General features: G+C 41.9%; 1 protein-coding gene across 6 annotated transcripts in view; it reads left to right on the top strand.

The window, feature by feature from the left end:
* Positions 1 to 23237, top strand: part of LOC143038537 (uncharacterized) — a 75891-nt gene that overhangs the window by 19150 nt on the left and 33504 nt on the right. For 4 of the 6 annotated variants that reach the window (XM_076207848.1, XM_076207847.1, XM_076207850.1 and 1 more), the window contains 3 exons: positions 11881 to 11989; positions 19065 to 19109; positions 22201 to 22340. In XM_076207848.1, coding sequence (XP_076063963.1) covers positions 11881 to 11989; positions 19065 to 19109; positions 22201 to 22340 — 294 coding nt within the window. Of the gene's footprint in view, positions 1 to 11170; positions 11340 to 11880; positions 11990 to 19064; positions 19110 to 22200; positions 22341 to 23237 lie in introns of those variants that run through there. The other 2 variants (XM_076207853.1, XM_076207849.1) reach the window with 2 other exon arrangements.

Below are 23237 nucleotides of genomic sequence, written 5' to 3'. Positions count from 1 at the left end.
TATTTATATTTATTTATTTATATATACAGTAGCCGCGAAAAGTTTGGGCGCAAAATTATAGGCGCCCCAACTTTCCCCTAAACTCAAAACATGCAAAAAAATACAACTTTCCACCCAAACTTTTTGCTATTTTTCAATGCTAGCGTTTGTACCCGTATTTAGCCGAGACAATACACACTATTTGGCAACTCTGTTTAGGCGCAGTCGATGTCACATGGAGTCAGTTTCTAAACATCTCTCACGGAGAGTAGTCTTTTTTTTGCGATGGTCTCTGTTTTTGTGCCTTGATATCTCCGTAATGGGAAGTGGTAAAGAGCTGGAAAGAGACACAGTTGTTACAATCATAACCCTCTATAAGGAGGGTTATAAGTGTAAAGATATTGCTACTCGTGTGGGAATTGGAGTGCGTCAAGTGCAAAAGTGGACCAAGAAATTTCGAGACGAAGGAAGTGACATCATTCGTACTCCAAAGCATCGCTCTGGTCGGCCAAGGAAGATATCAAATTGTACTTCTATGGTTCTAACTGCCTCCTAATAACCGTAGGAGGCAGTTAGAACTGTAGAAGTACGATTTGATATCTTCCTTGGCCGACCAGAGCGATGCTTTGGAGTACGAATGATGTCACTTCCTTCGTCTCGAAATTTCTTGGTCCACTTTTGCACTTGACGCACTCCAATTCCCACACGAGTAGCAATATCTTTACACTTATAACCCTCCTTATAGAGGGTTATGATTGTAACAACTGTGTCTCTTTCCAGCTCTTTACCACTTCCCATTACGGAGATATCAAGGCACAAAAACAGAGACCACCGCAAAAAAAAAGACTACTCTCCGTGAGAGATGTTTAGAAACTGACTCCATGTGACATCGAGTGCGCCTAAACAGAGTTGCCAAATAGTGTGTATTGTCTCGGCTAAATACGGGTACAAACGCTAGCATTGAAAAATAGCAAAAAGTTTGGGTGGAAAGTTGTATTTTCTGCATGTTTTGAGTTTAGGGGAAAGTTGGGGCGCCTATAATTTTGCGCCCAAAACTTTTCGCGGCCACTGTATACACCATTTTCTCAGCTTCAGGTCTAGTACTCTTGAAAAAATAAAAATATTCCTTTCAGTCTCTATTCTCTCATTTTTTTCATTTGGTTCCTTTCTTAGTGTCTTTTCCCTCCCTTTTTTCTCTTTTTTTTCGTGCAGTTTTGTAATTTTTGCTTTTTGCCAGCTTTTCTGCTTTTGATAGTACTTCCGCTATTATTTAAGACCTTAGTTTAATTTTTAGTGGTCTATTTTTTTTTTTTTCCTTTAGAGTATAGTCCCATTCTATGCACTTCCTCTATTTCTTTTTCCATTTCTTTTCCCTCCTCTTGTATCTCAGAATTTCTTTTAAAATTTCTTTCTCTTTTTCTCTTTGGTATCTAGGTACATTTTGTTTTTCTTTAATACCATAAACTACTAACACTTTTTATTTATCCACTGTGTCTGACTCAATTCTCTTTCTCCTTAATTACTTTACTGTTTCTTTTGCATTCTCTTCCATTTGTTGCTGTACTATTTCTTTAAATATTCTTTGGTTTTCTTGTTCCACTTTCCATTGATTTTTTTATTTCTTGGAGATGTGTCTCTTATTGTTTCTCCAACTTTCTCGGTCATTGCTTGTATTTGTTCTTTTATTTCTTTTTTCAAGGCCACATTTTTGTTTGTATCTTCATTTTTCATTCTTTGTTCTCACTTTTGACTATGTTTAATTCCTTTTTTAGATCATTAAGCTCAGCATTTTGTTTTTTCAACTGGTTCATTTATCTATACAGTGCCCTGTATTCAGCTTTCAGATCTATAATTTCATTTATTAATTCTGTAACCTTTTGATTTCTTAAGATATTTTTATACCTTGATTCTCTTTCCAATTCTAAACCTCTACCTAATATTCCACTTTCTTTTACAAACCCTGAAAATGCAATGTTTTCATGGCTTTGAATCAATTTTGGCATTTCCATGTTTTGTGATGGACCTTGTGTGTTTAGGAATATGTGAAGGACTTAGGTTTGTTTAAATGTTACCAGCTTGTAGAAGATGATGTGGGAGGGCGTGCATCAATGTTCTACTCTCCTTAACAAAAGTGATAAGAGTATTGGATAGAAGTAAGCTGAAGAACATTGAAAGATTGAGTAAGCTTTGGGCCTGTTCTGGAGATCAGGTACTAGCCCCATGGGGGCACACCTCTGGTGGATTTGGGGTTGTTGATCCACTATGGGTGCTGGTTGAAGGTCCAGGTCCACTTCAGGAGCAGTGAACCTTTTAAAGGCATGTATTTTAATACCTTTTATTTAAAGTGTTGACTGCATATAACTCATGCAATGAATATATCAATTTCACTGCAAAATGTGTTTGAGTAAATACATTTAGTTGAATTGAAAAATAGCTTGAGGCCACAGGTCTTCAACATTAAGATGCTGAAGTTTATAGATTGATTAGGATTTGTTGTACATTTGTAATAGTGATAATTGTTGCCTTGAATTTCAATGACTGGAAACCCTCAGCTCCATAGTGACTGGCAGCAGTCCTTAGACCCTCCTATAAATCTCTCAGGAATTTTTTTTTAACTGTTTTCTGTGTTGTATTAGTGTGGGATGGTTTTTGTGTCATTAATTAAGAAAAGTAGTAGGAGAGTGGTAACCAGTTGTCAACTCTCCTTATGTGAAAAGGCCCCTGGGGCTAGGGGGTGTAGTATAGAATATAGCCCCCGCCACGTCGGCTGCGTGTCGTAAGAGGCGACTAATGCCGATCCCCGGGCGGGGGTCTTGTTTCCCCACACAGGGCTTCCTTTTAGACTTCCTTTTCCACTCTTCCCTTCTCTTCCGCTTGCTGTCCCCTCCCTCCGACCTAACTTTCAACCGCCCCTCTCAGTAGCGGCACTACACCCATCCTACGGTAATGCGTCCCTGCCAATAGGTTTGTTGGTGGTAGGGTATCATGCCACCTCGAAGGGCGCCTGCATTGCAGCACGGGAAGCCGGTGCAGTAGGATTACGATCCAAGTCCTAGCCCAGGCGTGAGGCTCCGCCTGGTGCCGTCCTCCCTATCCTCACTACAACCTGGCCCTGGCAGCCAATCATGAACAAATCTCCCTCTAGTGGGGTGGCCGGCCCCCCAAATCCGGCTCCAGCTGACGCAGCTGGTAAGACAGCGTCGTCTACCCCGAATAAAAGACTCCTTGGCATCGAACATGCCCCAAGGCGCCTAAACTTTTTCGAGCTCATGAAGCTAGTTACCCCTTTTGGTACTATCGAACGTATTTCTCTTCGTGTTAAGTCAAATTATAACAACTTTTATGTGTGTTTCTTAGCTCCATCAGAATGCATTGCAGCCAGCGTTGCCCTCAATGGTAATAAAATCGCGGATTCGACCTTGAAATGTTCCATCCTAAAAATATCAAATATTGAAGAACAAGACGATGACTTCGTCCCCAATGATACATACCTTACTCCCGAGCTCCCTGAACGTCCCCATCCCTATGCTTTAGCCCCCGTGTATAACCTAGTGACTGTTGAGGAGGGCAGTAACGATGTCCTAGTATTTAATATGATCAACAAAATGATCGCCAACCCTCCACTCACTCCAGAAACCTTCACGTGCTTTGGTCGCAACACCTACCTAGTGAAGGTAAGACCCCACCAAGGATTTATGCTCCAGGGAACGTCCGGAGATTTTTATGGCAGCGGAATCCTCAAGATTTCTCCATATGATGACTATAATGGCTCAAAGGGTAAGAGTTTTAACTCTTCCCTTAGTAGCCTTCCAACCACTACCCTCCTTAACATGTGCCCCCAGAACGTCTTGGATGCCCACGTAGTATCCAAGTATAGCCCAGAAGAACAAAAGTTTGTCCCAACACCGCTGATAATATTAAAATTCTCCGACCCAAATCCCCCAGACGTGATCGTGATTGGGCCCCACCGCTGTACGGTTAGGTCCTACGTTCAATCGCCAAGGACATGCACCCGATGCCTGCGGTACGGTCACTCCTCCAAGATCTGTGGTTCTCCTGCCCTCTGCCGCAACTGCGCCAAACCATCCCACGTCACTGAGGGTGAATGCTGCGATCACGCGCCAACCTGCGCTGCTTGTAATGGCACTCACCGCACATTCTCGAGGGAGTGTGAGGAACACTCCTGGCAGAGACTGGTCTCGGAAACTGCGTACAATAACCGAACCAGCTTTCGCGGTGCGGCAGCCATCCTACGGGGGGATCAGCGCCCCACGTCTTACGCATCGGCAACGAAGGCTTCAGTAAAGGCTAACCCGTCGCCCCTTCCCTCATCATCACATCCGGATACCACATCATCCGCCGCGACTGTCCCCGCGCAACCCTCTCAATCTTCACGCCAGTCGACCTCCCAACGTGTCATATCTCGCGTCACCGACGGTAATCTCATACTTGATTCTCCCCCTCCACATCTGACAAATATATCCAATCTTGGCACTCTGGATCCAGTTAATCCTTCTTCTCGACCCGTAATGTCTTCTGATAGATCACCGAAGAAGCGCCCTGAAGCCAGTAAGACACAATCGCCACAGAACAACTCTAAGCCCAGCAAGTCATCATCACCACCAAAACAAGATGCACCCCAGCTGGCCACAGACACACTTACACCAATTACAAGAGAGCTAACTGGGAAGCTTTTACTGAAGAGACAGAACAACATTTTGAAACACTTAACAGTACACCAATCACAAACATAAACAATGCTGTGCACGCTTTTAATACAATCATACAAAACGCAGACAAGAGATACATCCCTAGAGGCAACAGAAAATCACACAACCCCAACTTCACACCAGAAATCCAAGGCCTCATCAGACAACCTGACACACTTAAACACGATACCCCCACACCTATCCTTCAAAACATAGCAGACCAAATACAAACACTAAACACTGTGATTGCCAATAAAATACATGAACAAAAAACACAAAATTGGCAAAACTTTATCAATACACTTGATCACAAAACAAACACCAGCAAATTGTACAAAACACTCAACAGCATCACACTATCCAACACTAACACTACACGCTCTCACGCAGCAATAATCACAACAACAGATAATCTACCCTCAAACAGACAACAAGCAAACGCACTCATACGTCATTTTGCACAGACGAGCCATCTTACATCTCACCCTGACGACCGACGCACCATTCGACGTAAGAAAGACTTCCCCACAGACTCAGACTATACACCCTTCATAGACAGTCGGACAAAACTCATAATGCATAATCTCAAGCACTCATCTGCCTGTGGCCCTGATAACATAAGTAACATCCACCTAAAACACATTGGACCACAAGGTATACACGCACTCACAAACATTGCAAACTACAGCTATTCACACAACACTATACCCGACATCTGGAAGCATGGTAAAATAATCACTATTCCAAAACCGAACAAAGACCCAACAATCCCAACATCGCACCGCCCAATCACACTTCTCTGCACCCCCCTCTAAAGTCATTGAACGCCTAATACTTAAACTTGTCACACCATATATTCCCCTTGCTGACTCACAACACGGTTTTAGGCCACTACACTCCACAAACACTCTTCTGACAAACCTCACACAAAGAATTTTAGATGGCATCAATTCAGATAGGCCCCACCACAGAACACTTCTTATAACATTGGACATTAGTAAAGCTTTTGATGCTATCCCCCGCCACAACCTAACAAATAAAATATATAACACAGACATGCACAATAACACCAAAAGATGGCTGGCCAATTATCTGGCAGGTAGGAATGCTCATGTGTCATATAATGGCCAATCATCGCACATCAGAAACATTAAGAACGGAGTACCACAGGGCTCAGTTCTATCCCCCACATTATTTAATCTATACATGTATGACTTACATCAGAAATACAAATCTCTTCCTACACAGATGACATAACAATCACATGCACACATCGTAACACAGACAAAGCTGCAGAAATAATCCAGCCTTACCTTGACACACTCAACACATGGTTCATCACAAACAGACTCAAAATAGCTCCAACCAAATCTACAGCAACACTTCTCACCAACTGGACAAAAGAACACAAATACATACCTCATCTCTACATCAACAACACTCTAATACCACACACAAACACACCGAAAATTCTTGGTGTAACATACGATACATCCATGTCTTTCAAACAACACCTCACAAACATAAAAAACAAATGCACACCTAGACTTAACGCACTTAAGTCAATCACTGGAACAACATTTGGACAAAACAAAGAAACTAATATAACAATATACAAACAATGCATACGCTCAGTGATGAATTATGCGAGTCCTGCATGGGCTCCTAATCTCAGTGAGACACACCACAACACCCTTCAAATCATACAAAATAAAGCCCTAAAAACAATTACAGGCTGCACAAATACAACACCTACAGACCATTTACACCATGAAACAAAAGTCCTCAAAGTCAAGGACCACCTCGACATGAGAGGCACACAAACACTTGCTGCAGCCACCACAAACACATCACACCCGCTACACTACATAGCAGAACACCCACACACACCAAGAAACATTAAAACTACACCCAAAGACCTTTATTACGCACAGATACTCTCTTCTCTTCCTCCACAACCACCAAATACCAGCCTCCGGAAACATATTCATAATCATATCACTCACCGCTCCATTAACACACTGAAAGACAACACACTGCTGCATGCCAGACCCCCTGATATCCACCCTTCTGAATCCTCTCTCCCACGAAAGGACAGAGTCCACCTGGCCAGACTGCGATGCAGTCACCACCCAGCACTTCTAAGCTACCAGAAGAGGCTGTACGACCGTGTTGTGAACAGCTGCCCAGGATGTAACACTTCACCCCATACCATACAACACATAATGGAAGACTGCATTATACACAATCATGCACGCAAACAACACAACATACACTCTATAAAGGATTTGTGGGAAAACCCAGTTTCGGCTGTGGCCTTCCTTGGGGAGACGGGACTGCTCGGACAGACAGTCTAGGGAACGACAACAACAACAACAACAACTAAGGTCTATAGATCGCCCACACCATCCTTTGAGAAAAAGCCCCCCTCTTCGGGACAATCGTGCTCTCAGCCTCCATTGGCGCAATCTAGCGCCAACTCTTCATCAATGAGTGACTTCCCCCAGATGACATCCATCTCCACCCCGTCATCTGAGCAGGATGGGGAGATTCCTGGTACCGAAGACGTTATGATGAAGAGCCCAAGCAGCTCCACAACTTCGCTCTTGGACCTTCCATCATTCCCGCAGTTACCTAAACATCCCCCTGCTCTTTCCGGCAAGAAGCTTTCCCAGAAACGACCCCTGTCCGACGGTGACTCGAACGACCGCCCATCCAAGACCGCGCCCTCCAACACCTCCCTTCAGCCTCCTCCTTCAGTGTCCCCCAAATCCAATAAAAAGTTTACACAGCCTCACCCTATCAAAACCACGCCAGATCCGTCGAGGAAACAACCGCCTCCTAATCCCGATCCATCTTCTAAATCACCAGAACAAAGACCGAAAGAAAGAGACCAGAGAGCCAAGACCTTACCTAAAAAAACTCCTATGGGACGCGAATCTCGTAAACCCCATGATGGCCAGCTTAAGCCATCCCCCATCAGGGGGCGGCACTCAAATTGATTCTTCAAATTCTCACCACCCACGACACTCCTTCAATGGAACATCCGAGGTCTTCGTGCGAACGGGGAGGAATTGAAGTACCTCCTCCGTGAACACAACCCCGGAGTTGTCTGTCTTCAAGAAACTATGCTTCCCTCCAGTCAATATAATCTAGGTATGAACTACAGGTTCTACGGTACCGTTCCTGCAGCCGGTTCTCCAAGCAGGGGCGGTGCTGCAATAGTCGTCCACGCAAGCGTTCAACATTCTACCATCCCTTTGCGCACAACTCTCCAGGCGGCCGCTGTACGGGCCATCCTTAGTAAGAGCTACACGATCTGCTCCCTATACCTGCCACCAAGCTCTAGCGTTAATGCTTCCAACATTCAAGAACTTGTCGATGCACTCCCACCCCCATTTATCATTCTTGGTGATCTGAACGCACACAGTCCTCTGTGGCATAGCTCTTCCCGTAACGAGAAGGGCCGCGCCATTGAAAAACTTTTAGAGGAGAACGAGGTCTCCCTCATGAACGATGAAAACCCGACTTATCATAACATCTTCCTCGACACTACTTCTGTCCTGGACCTCGGGATCTGCACTTCAGCGATCCTCGTGGACTTCTCCTGGAGGGTGTGTGCGGATTTACACGGCAGCGACCACTACCCGATAGTAGTCTCTCGTGTTTCTCCTCCCCACATCTCCCAGCCCCAAAGGTGGAAGTTGAAAGCGGCAAATTGGCCACTCTTTGGGGAGCTGTGCTCCGAACTAAGTGACTTGCGAGTGGATGACCCGATTCAAGCTTATAATCAATTCGTCTCAATTGTTCTTAACGCCGCCGGCGGTTCTATACCGGTTAGCCGCCCACCGATTGGCAGACCACCTGTTCCCTGGTGGGACAACACCTGCCGGAAGCTTCGTGACACCGCTCGTTCCTGCTACCGGCGTTTCCGTCGCCTTCCGACGGAGACCAATAAGATGGTATACCAGAAAGCGGTTGCGACCAAACGAAAGTATATGAAGGAGGCGAAGCGCATATCATGGCAGAACTACGTATCGACCATTAAAACGTCGACGCCTTCGGCGTCAGTTTGGAACCGAGTGAAGAAGCTTTCCGGCAGGTACATACCATCTCCTCAACCGTCCCTCCTTATAAATAACACCGTTGTCTCAGACCCGTGCGAGGTGGCCGAGGAACTCGCCACACACTTCTCCCGTATTTCCAGCTCTACTGCCCTACATCGAGAACTCCAGCTACCGGATCACGTGACGAATTTTGATGACCACGCTCCTACCGACACTGAAACTTACAATCTGCCCCTCTCCCTCCGCGAACTTAAGCATGCCATCGACCAGACGCTGAATACTAGCCCAGGCGACGACACGATTAGTGTCGACATGATTAAACACCTTCCTTCGGAGACGCTCAAAACCCTTCTAGCGATATATAACAGGATTTGGTACTCTGGTCTCTTACCATTATCTTGGCGATCGTCTACGATCATCCCCAGATCCCTTCTAGTTACCGGCCGATCCCCCTGACGAGTGTATTAAGCAAGATATTTGAGAGGATGGTCAACCTTCGAGTTACCCACTACCTGGAGAGTAGAGACCACCTCACCCCTTACCAATTCGGCTTCCGCCGACACCGCTCCACTTTAGATCCTCTACTCCGTTTTTCGACACACGTGCAGGACGCCCTAGTGCGCAACATGAATACCATCGCCGTCTTCTTCGACCTGGAGAAGGCGTACGACACGATTTGGAGAGGGGGTATCTTGATGAACCTCCTCGAGATGGGAGTAAGGGGTAGGATGTTTTCCTTCCTTCGAGCTTTCATATCAGATAGGACTCTGAGGGTGAAGATCGGCGGAGCATATTCGTCGCCCAAACCTCAGGAGCAAGGTGTCCCCCAAGGCAGCGTCATCAGCCCCACCTTGTTCTTGGTCAGCATCAATGGAATAGTCCAGGCGGTTGCTGAGGCAGACACTTCACTCCAGTGCTCACTCTTCGCTGATGACTTCCTTTTGTACTTCTCCTCCATAAACCTTTTCACAGCAATCACACGCACTCAGAGCGGTGTAAATGCTGCTACTTTCTGGGCCTCTCGCAGAGGTTGCCGATTCTCCTCATCGAAGACGGTGGCGATGCACTTTTGCAGGCCTCAACAACGACCGCGCCAGAAAGTTCCTCCACATATTATTCTTGGAGGCATTCCAATACCTTATGAGCAGTCGACTAAGTTTCTTGGGGTCATTTTTGACCAAAACCTTACGTGGAACAACCACATACTCAATCTTAGACAATCTTCCCTCTCCGCCCTCAACATCTTAAAGACGGTTTCTGGACGCGACTGGGGAGCGGACCAGCCTTCGCTCCTCAGATTATACCACGCCCTCATGAGATCACGGCTGGATTACGCGTGCCAGATCTATTCCTTGGCAAGTGCGACGCCCCTCCGCTCCCTCGATACAGTACACCACCAGGCTTTGCGATTATGTACTGGTGTCTACCGCACCTCTCCTGTCGAATCCCTCTACGTCCTCTCTGGCGATTTGCCGCTCTCTAACCGAAGGGAGCAACTTTTACTCTCCTTTTACTTCAAGTGCAATTCGTTCAGAAAGATACCATCTTTTGACGTGGTTAATAACGTAAGACTCAGGGATACGTACAACACCAAAAGATTGGCTTCAGTCCCAGCACACATACGCGCGCTCCGTCTACTTGAGGAGGGAAGCGACTGCGCCCTTAAGGTGTCCGAATCCAGAAACTTTGATACCCCACCTTGGTGCAAGCCCATTCCAGAGTTCTGCCCCATGGAACAATAAAAAACTGGACACCTGCCCTACATCGTTGCTGCCTCGTTTGAGGAGCATAAAGAATCACATGCCGACTCCATCGCGGTCTATACTGACGGGTCAAAATCTCCCGCTGGTGTGGGCTGCGCAGCCGTAACATCGTCTCAAACTTTCACGGCAAAATTACCCTTCACCTCATCTGTCTTTACGGCTGAACTTTACGCAATTTTACTCGCTTTGAAGCACTTCATTTTTTATTCAGATTTGAATGATTTTACCATTTATAGCGACTCTCAGTCATCAATTTTATCACTTACTAATTTTATTCCGTCCCACCCCGTGATATCTGAGATCCAAGAGTGGCTAACGAGAACAGCAGCCAGGGGAAAAACTGTCCGATTCTGCTGGTCCCCTGGACACGTTGGTATCATTGGCAATGAGAAGGCGGACAGAGCGGCCAAATCTGCGGTGGCCCACCCTTACCATCGCGCGGGGACTCTTCCTTCTCCGACATCCGCACTACCATCTCCTCCCGCGTGCGTAGAAAGTTTGACACCACCTGGGACAATATTAGAACGAACCAAAAGCTACGGAGCATAAAATGTTCTGCAGATCGCTGGCCACTTCTTTCTCACCACAACCGTTTCTATCCGAAACTTGTAAACTGTTTACATATTGGACATACAAAGATAACCCACGAATTTTTATTCTCTCTTCCCCGGATTTCCCCTTCTTGCGAGAGGTGTGGCTACCCCTTTTCCGTTCGTCATTTCCTGCTCAAGTGCAGGTACTACGAGCCTTGGCGGCGGAAGTGGGGCCTCCCTCCTGACCTCCGTAAGATGCTTGGTGCTACACCCATGATACAACCCCTTGTAGGATTTTTAAAAGACGTTAATTTATTTTATTATATTTAATCTTAACTGTGTCGTACCTATGTATTGGTAATCTTCCTTCTATTGTAGTTCGCTACTTAATGTCTAGGCTTCGTATATATTTCGTAGATTATTTTAATAATTAGTCAGACAATAACGTTGTAGTTGTTTTAATTTTTAGAATCTAATATTTTAACCTCGTTATCTATTTTATCCCATGGCACGAATGGTCTAACGACCCTGTGCCGGGCTTTTGCCCACTCTAATTAATCAATCAATCAATCCTTATGTGAAAAGTTGGAAGAAATACAAATAAAATTTATAGTGATAGGTCTTGGGGCTGCTCTTCAGACTGAAAACCAGCCCCTTGGGGCTGCACCTCCAGATGGTGAAGGGATTGATGGGTTTTCAAAATGGGCAGCTGGGAGATGATTCTTTTTGAGATACATCATGCAAAACCACCACTAGCAGGTATACACATCATTGGTCCCTTGTCCTTTAATCTTGCAGTTATTCACCAATCTTAACTGACTTTTTTCAGGTTAACAGTTTTAACAGAGAGATCAAGCTAGATGAAAACAAGTATAGTGAAGAACTAATATTACCTTCATACATGATATCTAAAGAAAAATCTCAGCATGTTATAATTGGTAAGTTAAATGTTTCATCAAGTAGCTTTGTATATAGAATGGTTTAAAAATGCATCTAATAAAATCTGTTCATGACAGACACATTGCACAATAAATTTAAATGTCATGAAGGTATCTGCATGCATGATGGTTGTCATGTGGTATAAGATATTTTCTAGTAGTAAGTGTTAGCATAAGTCATGTTTCCAAGGCTGCTCAATATGTACATGGATGGGGTGGTGTGGGAGGTAAATGCAAAAGTAATGGGCAGGGGACTGGGAGATGTTTAAATAAAATGGAGAAGAGTGGGAAGTAAGGCTATTGGTGTTAGCTGATGACACTGCGCTTGTGGTAGGATCAGAGGAGGGATTAAAGCTGTTAGTGATGGAGTTTTGGAAGGTATGCAATAGGAAAAAGTTGAAGGTAAATGTGGGTAAAAGTAAGGTGATGAGATGTACAAGGGGAGAGGATGGAAGAGCTAGAAGTAAGTCTTAAAGGAAAGGATGGAGGAAGTGGATACTTTTAGGTACTTAGGGTTTCATGTGGCAGGAAAGGGAGTAGTAGAGGTGGAGGTAAATTGTAGATTGAGAGGATTAAAAATTGTCATGAGGATTAATATGAGGATTAAAAAGTGTCATGAGAAATAGGCAGCTGGGAATGGATGCCAAGAGAATATTATATGAAGGAATGATTGTGCTGACCACAATATAGGGGCCAGAGACTTGGAATTTAAAAGAGGCAGAAAAGAGAAGTTTCACCCATAAACTACAACATGCAATATATGATGAACAGTGTGTAACTGCGGCATAAACTACAACATGCAATATATGATGAACAGTGTGTAACTGCGGCATACATCATATGATATGAAGGCTTTTAGTAAACTTGGTGGTCTATATTTCATTCTCACATGTCTTAAAATGAAGTTTACCAACTTAGTGAATGAGTCCACACACAACACCTACCCATCCATACATCCTTTGTTCTCCTCAGACATCATGGAAGTGGTCAGTCACCTCTGCATGACCCACAACCATCTACTTCTCATGGTGTAATACATAGGATAACTTACACACACACACACACACTTTCGTCGAATGGACGGCAAGAATTGGTGTACCGAAGAAAAAGGAAAATCTACGTGGATCTCAACATCCAGGAAGTGCCTTATTGTATTTATAGGGAAGGGAAGTGCTCGTGGTGTAGTGGGGGAGTGATAGGGAAGGAGAAGGGAAAGGATTATTGAGGGAAATGAGGAAGAGAGGGACATGGTCCAGGAGGCCAGGCGTTTTGTAAACAAGAGGCGGACTGACAATAATGATTTTGGTGACGACAGGATCAACAAAAATGTAAAGATTAAAAGTATAGATAAGAGCAGCACAGTGGAAGGTGATGATAGTAGTTTCCAAGGATTTAAAGAGGGTGGGGGGGGGATACCAACCTCCCCCGATTGGTAAGACTTGAGGAGAAACTTGATAAGATGACCGAACATTGGGAAATTAGGTTCGGTAACGTAGCCAAAATTGCGCAGAGAGTTGAAAAATTGGAAGAACTAGAGAAGGTGAACAAAAATTTAACTAATGAAATAGAAGAATTAAAAAGACAGTTAAAAGAAGTAAAAGAGGAGAATGAAGAATTAAAGAGGAATAATAAAGACAACAAAGAGGCCATAGCAAAAGAAGCACAAGGTTGGAAGAAAATCCTGGAAAACAGTAAAGTTGCATTTACTGACATAATTAAACAGCAAATGAAAGAACAAACTGAAGACTCAGTTATCAAAGTAATGAGACAGAAGGAGAATATAGTAAGAGACTTAGCAGATAAAAAGAAATGTATAATTATATTAGGAATGGAAGAGAAACATAACCTAGATAGAACTTCAAGAATCAATGAGGAAAAAGAAAAAGTAAGCAGTTTACTATAATTAGTTCAGGAAGATGAACCTGAAATCATGAAACAAATTGAAGAGATGTATAGACTCGGAAAGTATAGTACAGATAAGACCAGACCAATTAAGATTAAATTCAGGTCACAAACGATGGCAGAGAATATCTTAACAAAAACAGGGAAACTAGCAGCAAGTGAACAATATAAAAAGTTATGGATAAAAAGAGAAATGAATAAAGAGGAAATAGAGGAGGAAAAAATGAAAAGGCATGAAGCCAAGGAAAAAAACGAGATGAGAACAGAGTCAGAAAAACAGAAGTTTTATTGGAGAGTAGTGAATATGAAAGTAAGGAAATACGACATACTAGAGAAAAACAAAAGGGAAACAGAGAATACAATGGAAGTGGCAGAAAACTAAGAGAGTCTTACACAAATATAGATGGATTAATAACAGGATTGAATGAGCTGAATGATTATCTGAAGGAAAAAGAACCGGACATAATGGAAATTGTAGAAACGAAATTGAAAGGTCCACTACCACCCAACAGTATAAGACATGAGGCATATAATTATTGGGTTAGAAACAGAGAGACAAAGCAAGGGGGTGGAGTTATGTTCCTGACTAAGAAGGATATAAACGTGAGGTGTGTCACATATGGAAAGAATACAGTAGAGATGATTATGATTGAAGTGGAAGACAGAGATAAGAAGAGCAGAAATTTTTTGATAAATTATGTGCCTCCAAAAACAGCCTCATGGGAAGAGAGTGAACATAAAAGTATGTTAGAAGACACAAGGATAACATGAAATAAGATAATGGAAGATGGAGGAAGAATAGTTATGATGGGTGACTTTAATTGCAAAGAAGTCTGCTGGTAAGAGATGACAGTAAAGGGTGGAGACGGCTCATGGGGAAATGTTCTACTCGAGATGATTATTGACCATACAATGACACAGTGGATACAGGAGAACACTAGGTATAGAAATGAAGAACCATTGAGACTAGAATTAATAATCACATCTGAACCTAGAATAGTGGAAAAGATTGAATATGAAATGCCAATAAGTAAAAGTGACCACATATTGATTGAACTGGAACTAAATGAGGAAAAATAAATGAAAAGAAATGAATATAGAAAAGGAAGAATGATGTATGAAAAAACAAACTTTGATAAAATAAGAGAATTCTTTCAAAAAGAAAACTGGGAAGGAATATACAAAGAAGAAACAACAGTGGAAGAGAAATGGAATATTTTGACAAAAATTAATAAAAAAGCGAGTGGAAAAGTATGTCCCAAGACAAAAACAAGAAAAAGAATATGTAAAGTGCTGGTACAACAAAAGTTGTAGGGAGTTAAAAGACAAAAGAGACAAAGCTTGGACCAAATTGAAGAAAGACAAAAGACCTGAAAAATGGAAAATATATACTTGTTATAGAAATGAATATGTACAAACGTGCAGAGAGGAGAAGAGAAAATATGAAAAAGATGTCATAGAAAAATGTAAAGATCAACCAAAACTATTCTACAGATTTGTAAACAACAAACTGAAAAACAAACAAGATTTGGAGAAATTAAGACAAGGAGTTGAATACACAGAGGAAATAGAAATGGTGGAAATTATGAACAAGCATTTTAAATCTGTGTTTACAAGGGAGAACATACAACCTGAAGAGATCGAATGGAAAGAGAAAGTCCCTCCTTTGAAAGAAATAGAAGTAACAAAGAATGAAATAATGAAACACTTGAGTAATCTTGATGTCAGAAAATCGCATGGACCAGATGAAATAGCAAACTGGATTTTGAAAGACTGCAGGAATGAACTGGCCGACAAAATACATAGCATAATAAATAGTTCCTTGAAAGAAGGAAAAGTTCCAGAAGATTGGAAAAAAGCAAATATAGTACCTATATATAAAGGGGGAAATAAAGAAGACCCTACCAACTATAGACCAGTCTCTCTAACAAGTACAATAGCAAATATTTGTGAGAATTATCAAAAGTAGATGGGTAAAGTATTTAGAAAAAAACGTGCTATATCCAAGGCAATTTGGATTCAGACAAGGACGATCATGCGTCACCAATTTAATGTGTTTCTATTCAAGGCTAATAGATATAATACAAGAAAGAGATGGATGGGCTGATTGTGCCTTTCTAGACCTAAAAAAAGCTTTTGACAAAGTACCACATAAGAAGTTGCTTAAGAAATTAGAAACTGAAGGAGGAATACAGGACAAACTGCTTAAATGGATGGAAGACTTTTTGCAAGAAAGAAAAATGAGAGTAGTGATAAGAGACAAACACTCAAAATGGGATGAAGTAATAAGCGGTGTTCCACAAGGAACAGTTCTGGCCCCAATAATGTTTGCTATATATATTAATGATATGGATGAAGAAATTGAAAGTTATATGAGCTTCTTTGCAGATGATGCAAAACTATTAAAAAAAAAGTGAACACGGAAGAAGATTGTGAGTCACTACAGAGTGATCTAAATAAAGTATGGGAATGGAGTAGGAAGTGGGAGATGGAGTTCAACACTAAAAAGTGTAGTATAATGGAATTTGGAAAAAGCAAAAACAGAATAACAGGATCATATGAATTGGGAGAAGAAGGAATAAAAAAAAGGAAGAAAATGAGAAGGACCTGGGAGTCATTGTTATGAATAATATGTCACCTGAGAAACATATAAATAAGATTTTTGGAGAAACTTATAATTTAGTAAGAACAATCAAAGTGGCATTTACATACCTGGATGAAGAAATGGTGAAGAAAATTCTAATCACTCTGATAAGACCAAGATTGGAATATGCAGCAACGATGTGGTCACCAAGTACAACAAAATGTATAAAAAAAACTTGAAAGAATACAAAGAGCAATTACAAAATTGGCACCAACACTCTCAAAACTATCATATGAAGAGAGACTAGCAAAACTTGAACTACAGACACTAGAGCAAAGAAGAGAGAGAGGAGATTTGATAGCTATTTACAGAATCATGAAAGGCAGAAATTATTGATAGAATCTGATAAAATGGGATGATTAAATACAAGAGGACACGGAAAGAAAATCAATAAAGACAGCTATAGAAGAGATCTGAAAAAGAACAGCTTTCCTCACAGAGTAATAGACAGTTGGAACAAGTTAGATGAGAAAGTGGTGTGTGCAAAAACAATACATGAATTCAAAAATAGTTTAGATAAAATGAGATATGAAGACGGAACCCCACAAGCATAGCTCCCCTTCCCGTAAAATACAACTAGGTAAATACACACACACACAAAAAAGAAAAGAAAAAAAAAATCATATGAAAAAGAAAGAGAGGACAATTGAAGCAGCAGTGGTGAGGAACAAATAGTGAAACGAAAATTCTTGGTGTAACATACGATACATCCATGTCTTTCAAACAACACCTCACAAACATAAAAAACAAATGCACACCTAGACTTAACGCACTTAAGTCAATCACTGGAACAACATTTGGACAAAACAAAGAAACTAATATAACAATATACAAACAATGCATACGCTCAGTGATGAATTATGCGAGTCCTGCATGGGCTCCTAATCTCAGTGAGACACACCACAACACCCTTCAAATCATACAAAACAAAGCCCTAAAAACAATTACAGGCTGCACAAATACATCACCTACAGACCATTTACACCATGAAACAAAAGTCCTCAAAGTCAAGGACCACCTCGACATGAGAGGCACACAAACACTTGCTGCAGCCACCACAAACACATCACACCCGCTACACTACATAGCAGAACACCCACACACACCAAGAAACATTAAAACTACACCCAAAGACCTTTATTACACACAGATACTCTCTTCTCTTCCTCCACAACCACCAAATACCAGCCTCCGGAAACATATTCATAATCATATCACTCACCGCTCCATTAACACACTGAAAGACAACACACTGCTGCATGCCAGACCCCCTGATATCCACCCTTCTGAATCCTCTCTCCCACGTAAGGACAGAGTCCACTTGGCCAGACTGCGATGCGGTCACCACCCAGCACTTCTAAGCTACCAGAAGAGGCTGGACGACCGTGTTGTGAACAGCTGCCCAGGATGTAACACTTCACCCCATACCATACAACACATAATGGAAGACTGCATTATACACAATCATGCACGCAAACAACACAACATACACTCTATAAAGGATTTGTGGGAAAACCCAGTTTCGGCTGTGGCCTTCCTTGAGGAGACGGGACTGCTCGGACAGACAGTCTAGGGAACGACAACAACAACAACAACAAATAGTGAAAAAGTAATAGAAATGTTTCCCATCGTTCACCTGTGCATGATCACCACTCACTGGCCACTACCTCATAATGACAAAATGTGGAAAAGGATATGGCAGATAGGGCTGATGAAAAAGTATTAGGATGGTTTGGACACATGGAGAGAATGAGTGAAGAAAAATTAGTAAACAAAAAAAAAAGTGGAAGCCAAAGGTGAATGGAGTGAAGTTGAGGGGACAACTGAGGATAAGATTGATGGGGTGAAAGAGGCTTTGAGCAAGAGGGGAATGTCTGTTGAGCAAGGTAGAGAGATGACAGGAGATAGGGGTGAGTGGAGAGTGGCTGTGTATAGATGATAATGTGGTGCAAGTATGGGAGGTTGTGGGGGAGTAGGGGATGGTATTTTGATGCAGGCTGAAGGGATCTCCCTGTCCTCTCTATTTTCCAAATAAGGGGATGGAGAGGAGGGGTTGCCAATTAAGTGAAGTGGCATTGCTGTGGATGTACTGTGTCTTGCTGCAATGTTTCTGACTCAGGGCAGTGGGCAGGATACAGGGATGACCCTTCATCCATGGGGAACTGAGATGAGAGGGATGAAAAGGTGATGGATTGGAATGAAATAGGTGGGAGTGAGTGGTTGCCTTGTGACTTGGCTACCTCCCACGTAATGGGGGAAAAAGCCCTTGGTATATAGATAGAAGTGTTTGCAGCACCTATATCTACTTGTGCTTTCCAGCCTTAACAAGGAATTTTTTTTTGAGGCAATGGATTTCATCTGTTTGAAATCCATTAGACTTCTTTTATATATTTTTGTGAACTACATAACAATACCCCTGTAGGTATAATTATTCCTCTACATCAGATGAACATTATATAAACATTTGGTAATTGGAGGTGCATTGTATCCTTGGGAAACTTATAATAAGCCTTATATTTATGTTTACAGATGCTGAACTTCAAAAGAGTATATTGGAAAAGATCACAGATAAAGGCAAGTAATCAGTTACATGACTGTTTTTGTGCTTCTCATTTAGAATATTGTTTATGTATTTTATATTGTATTATAACAGTATAGAATTAAGGGGTCTAAGATAGAGCACATAATGAGGTAAGCATTTTTATAAGTAACAGATTAGCAAATAGAGCCACCAATGGATGCCTGCATATGGCCTTGCAGGTTGAACATCTCATAGGGTCATCTGCCAATTGTCTTCAAAGTGCATTAAGCCTGCAAGTGCAACCATGAAGGGCTCATAATTGATACCTAAGCCTAGGATCTCTCTTTCTCTTACTACCAATTTTTTGTGGCAGGGTAGATTTTCAAGGTTTTGGCAAATAGTAAGGATGTTTTTTGGGCCCATATAGATTTGGAGAAGGCTTATGACAGGGTAGACAGGAAGGCATTATAGAAGGTATTGCAGATATATGGGATTGGGAAAAAGCTGTTAAGGATAATAAGAAGTTTTTACAAAGTTGTAGAGCTTGTGTTAGGGTTGGGAATAGTGAGGATGAGTGGTTTAAAGTTAAGATGGGTTTGCATCAGGGCTGTTTTATGTCACTATAGCTGTTTAACCTCTTCAATATAAGTCAGATATTCATGCATGCATTAGGTTGCCTGACGTACAATGGTGCATCACAATATGCACATCACAAAATACAAAGTTACTGCTGTTACACTCATTCTCTCTCACCCTGAATAAATATACCTTTATAGAAAACGTGGTCAAGCCTGTTCATGAAATACGAGGGCCACTAATTACGGCTACACAGTAAATATAATCAGGAAGCTGATGGTGGCATCCTTATATATCCCAATCGCAGCTTATGATGCAAGCATAGGCATCATCATATTCAAGAGGTTAATGTATACATGGATGGGGTGGTTCAGGAGGTAAATGTGAGTGTGGAAATGGTTAGAGAGAGTGGAGGGAAGTGGAAGGTGAACCATTTGTTTGCCAATGACAGTGTGCTTGTGTCTTAATCAGAGGAGGGTACAATTTCTTGCCACATGTGACCTTAAATACTTAAAACTATCCAATTCTTCCAGTTTTCCTCCTTTAAGACTTACTTCCAACTCACTACCTTCCTCTCCCCTTGTACAGTTCATCACCTTACTTTTATCCACATTTACCGTATTTTTCGGACTATAAGGCGCGGGCAAAATCCTTAAAATCGGCCAAAATCGGGTGGTGCGCCTTATCGTGAGGTGCACCTTATGTGTGGCTTCAGTGCAAAAAAATGCCTCGGACACTGACGTACTATTTTGACACGTTTCATAGCTAGCCTGCCGATGGCAACAGTGCATAGTCCTAGCAAAAGTTACAACCAAGTTATAACCAGTATGCATGTATCTTGACAAGAAAATTACGAAAACTTCGACAGTTTTCGAGTCCATGCCACCGCATTCATTCACGCTATCATGGCTATGACATGATTGCTTCCACAACACAGACAGCCATTTTGCATTGGTCTAGTCTCGCTCCACTCAGACTGTAGTCATTTGGGTATTCTTTTAGTTTCGACCATGGGCGCAATATAGCAATAAAAAATTAATTATTAATTTTGTAAATTAAAATGTATCAACGTAATATGCAATTTTGTGGGCGGAATGAAAATAAAAAATGCCTTGCTACAAGCAAATATGCTAATGAACGAAGTCGGTAGAATAGGATCGGGACGCCATCTTGTCTCGGTACTTCCGACAGTACCTCGCTAGGTAAATTTTCTTGAAGGAATGTTATGGAGAGGAGATACATGCATTCCTTCAAGCTGCAAGAACTTTGTATACCCCGCAAGGTGAGAGAGTGGTTGAAAAGCCCGCCAATGTCTCTCACGACGACGACAACGAGGACGATCCGGATGACATTTAATTTGCAGTTAATGATTTATTAAACACAGGTTAGGTTAGACGAATTTATCACCCTTACATTTCTTCGACGTCGGCATCTATCATAAACATGGTGTACCATTCGTCCGACACGACTTCGTTACTTACGAAATTTGTTTAGCACCTTTTTTGTTTTTTATTTCCGCTCACAAAATTGCATATCACGTTGATATATTATAATTTAAAAAAATAATAATTAATTTTCTATTACTATATTGCGCCCATGGTTGAAACTAAAAATTTACCTTCATTTGTAATCCTGTGTTTTTAAGTGAATAGAGAATTCCGGGAATAAAACTGCTAATGTTGGTTTAATTCCTCACAATTCCCATAACGTGTTTATGTTGTTTTTTAGGGGTATTGGCAGGGCAGACCGTCCATGGAGGTGGTCTGATTTCACTGACCAAAATAAAAAATATATATCATTATTTTTGTAATTTTGCTAAATCCCAACCGATTTTTCTCATTCAACAACGAAAATGTTCAGTTCTGAAAGCACTCACATATGCATGATTATCCGATGACGAGACCAGGTGCACCTTATGGTCAGGTGCGCCTTATGTAAGGATGGGGAATAGCAAATTACGGGTGCGCCTTATGGTACGAAGTGCCTTATGGTACGAAGCGCCTTATGGTCCGAAAAATACGGTACCTTCAACTTTCTTCTGTGTCATACCTTCCTAAACTCTGTCACTAACTGCCTTTATCTCCCTTCTGACCCTGCTACAAGTGCTGTGCTGTTCACAAACAACAACTGGCTCACTTCCCACTTTTCTCCATTTTCTTTAACCATTTCCGGTCCCCAGCCCATTACCCTTATTTTCCATACCACCCCATCCTTGTACACATTGAACAGCCATGGCAATATTACACATCCCTGACACAACCCCATCTTTATCTCAAACCACTTGCACTCTCCATTTCCAATTCTACCATAAAAACTTTTGACTGCTCCTAACAACTTTCCCTCAATTCCATATATCCGCAATATCTCCTACAATGTCTTCCTGTCTACCCTGTCACAGACCTTTTCCAAAACCATAAAGGCCAGGGCCCATTAAATATTTGGTGATTATTAATTTTGCTACTCTGTATTTTCATTTTTTTTTCTAACCAGCATAAAATTTGTCTTTTGTGTATTTATTGAATTGTGAAGCTCATTACAAGGTAATGAGAATATCATCTATACCCTCAGATGCTGCCAGTGCACGTCCAACCCCATCTACAGCAAGTGAGTTGTCTGCTGAATTTGACACCAAGGAGCGATTGGCTCTGTATGAATATGTCATCAAACACACAACACCACCTGCAGTTCTTCCACTTGTACACAGCATGGTGCGTTGTACTCTTTTTTTATGGGTTCATTGGATACCTTGTCATTGCTAAAATCAACTAATTTGTTCTTTCCAATCTTATATCCTCTTGCAACTGTCTTGCATATTTTCCAGGGGTATGTCATGGAGATAAATAATCTGGTGGCAGTCAGAATAAAAGTGCCACCTGATGTAGAAAGGGTCAAACTCTGTGGTACCCTCTTCCTTCCAAGTTCTTAATAATCTTTATCTTGTCACAGCTAACCTCACATCCTCTGCCTCCCCCAACACTACTTTCCCTTATCTTGTTGGAGATATCTTGTAACTTGGGATATTACACTTCCTACATTCCATCCTCCCCTGTCACCATCCCTTTCCTTCTTCCCATATTTCATTATTATCCTCTCTCCTCTCATGGGAATCAACCGTAGATGCTTGCAAATGATGATCCTACAAGGTGTGCATCAGGAAGAATCATCTCCCTGCCACCCATCTTCAAAACACGTTAGCACCCTCACTTCCATTTGATTTTCAGACCAGGCCCAAGGTCTCTAACAATTTGGAGAGCCAACAACTGGCAACTGCCTGCCAACTCCTATCAGTATAATCTGGTAACATAGAAATGGTTCACACTAATACAATAGAGGAAATAGTCCAATTTTTTTTAACAGGGAGATTTTTGGAAGTGTCCAAGGACTATTGTACAGAGAGTAGGATCTTTTGTCCCATCACTCTTTCTCATTTAGTCACCTTTTATGACATGCATGGGAATCTTGGTGGCAGAATTCTCTTCCAGTACCACCACAGGGGGATCCAGAAGAGAGAGAATCAAAGAAGAGGTAAAGGACAGTTTCAAGAGAACAGCATAAAGGAGGGACAGCTGTAGAACAAAATTATTATCACCCCAGTATAGTGCAAT

Source organism: Oratosquilla oratoria, chromosome 24 (assembly GCF_046742065.1).
Source record: "Oratosquilla oratoria isolate Oo_2021 chromosome 24, ASM4674206v1, whole genome shotgun sequence".
Lineage (NCBI taxonomy): Eukaryota > Metazoa > Arthropoda > Malacostraca > Stomatopoda > Squillidae > Oratosquilla > Oratosquilla oratoria.
Note: the sequence above shows the minus strand (reverse complement) of the source record. Positions and strands in the feature narration are given on the sequence as shown.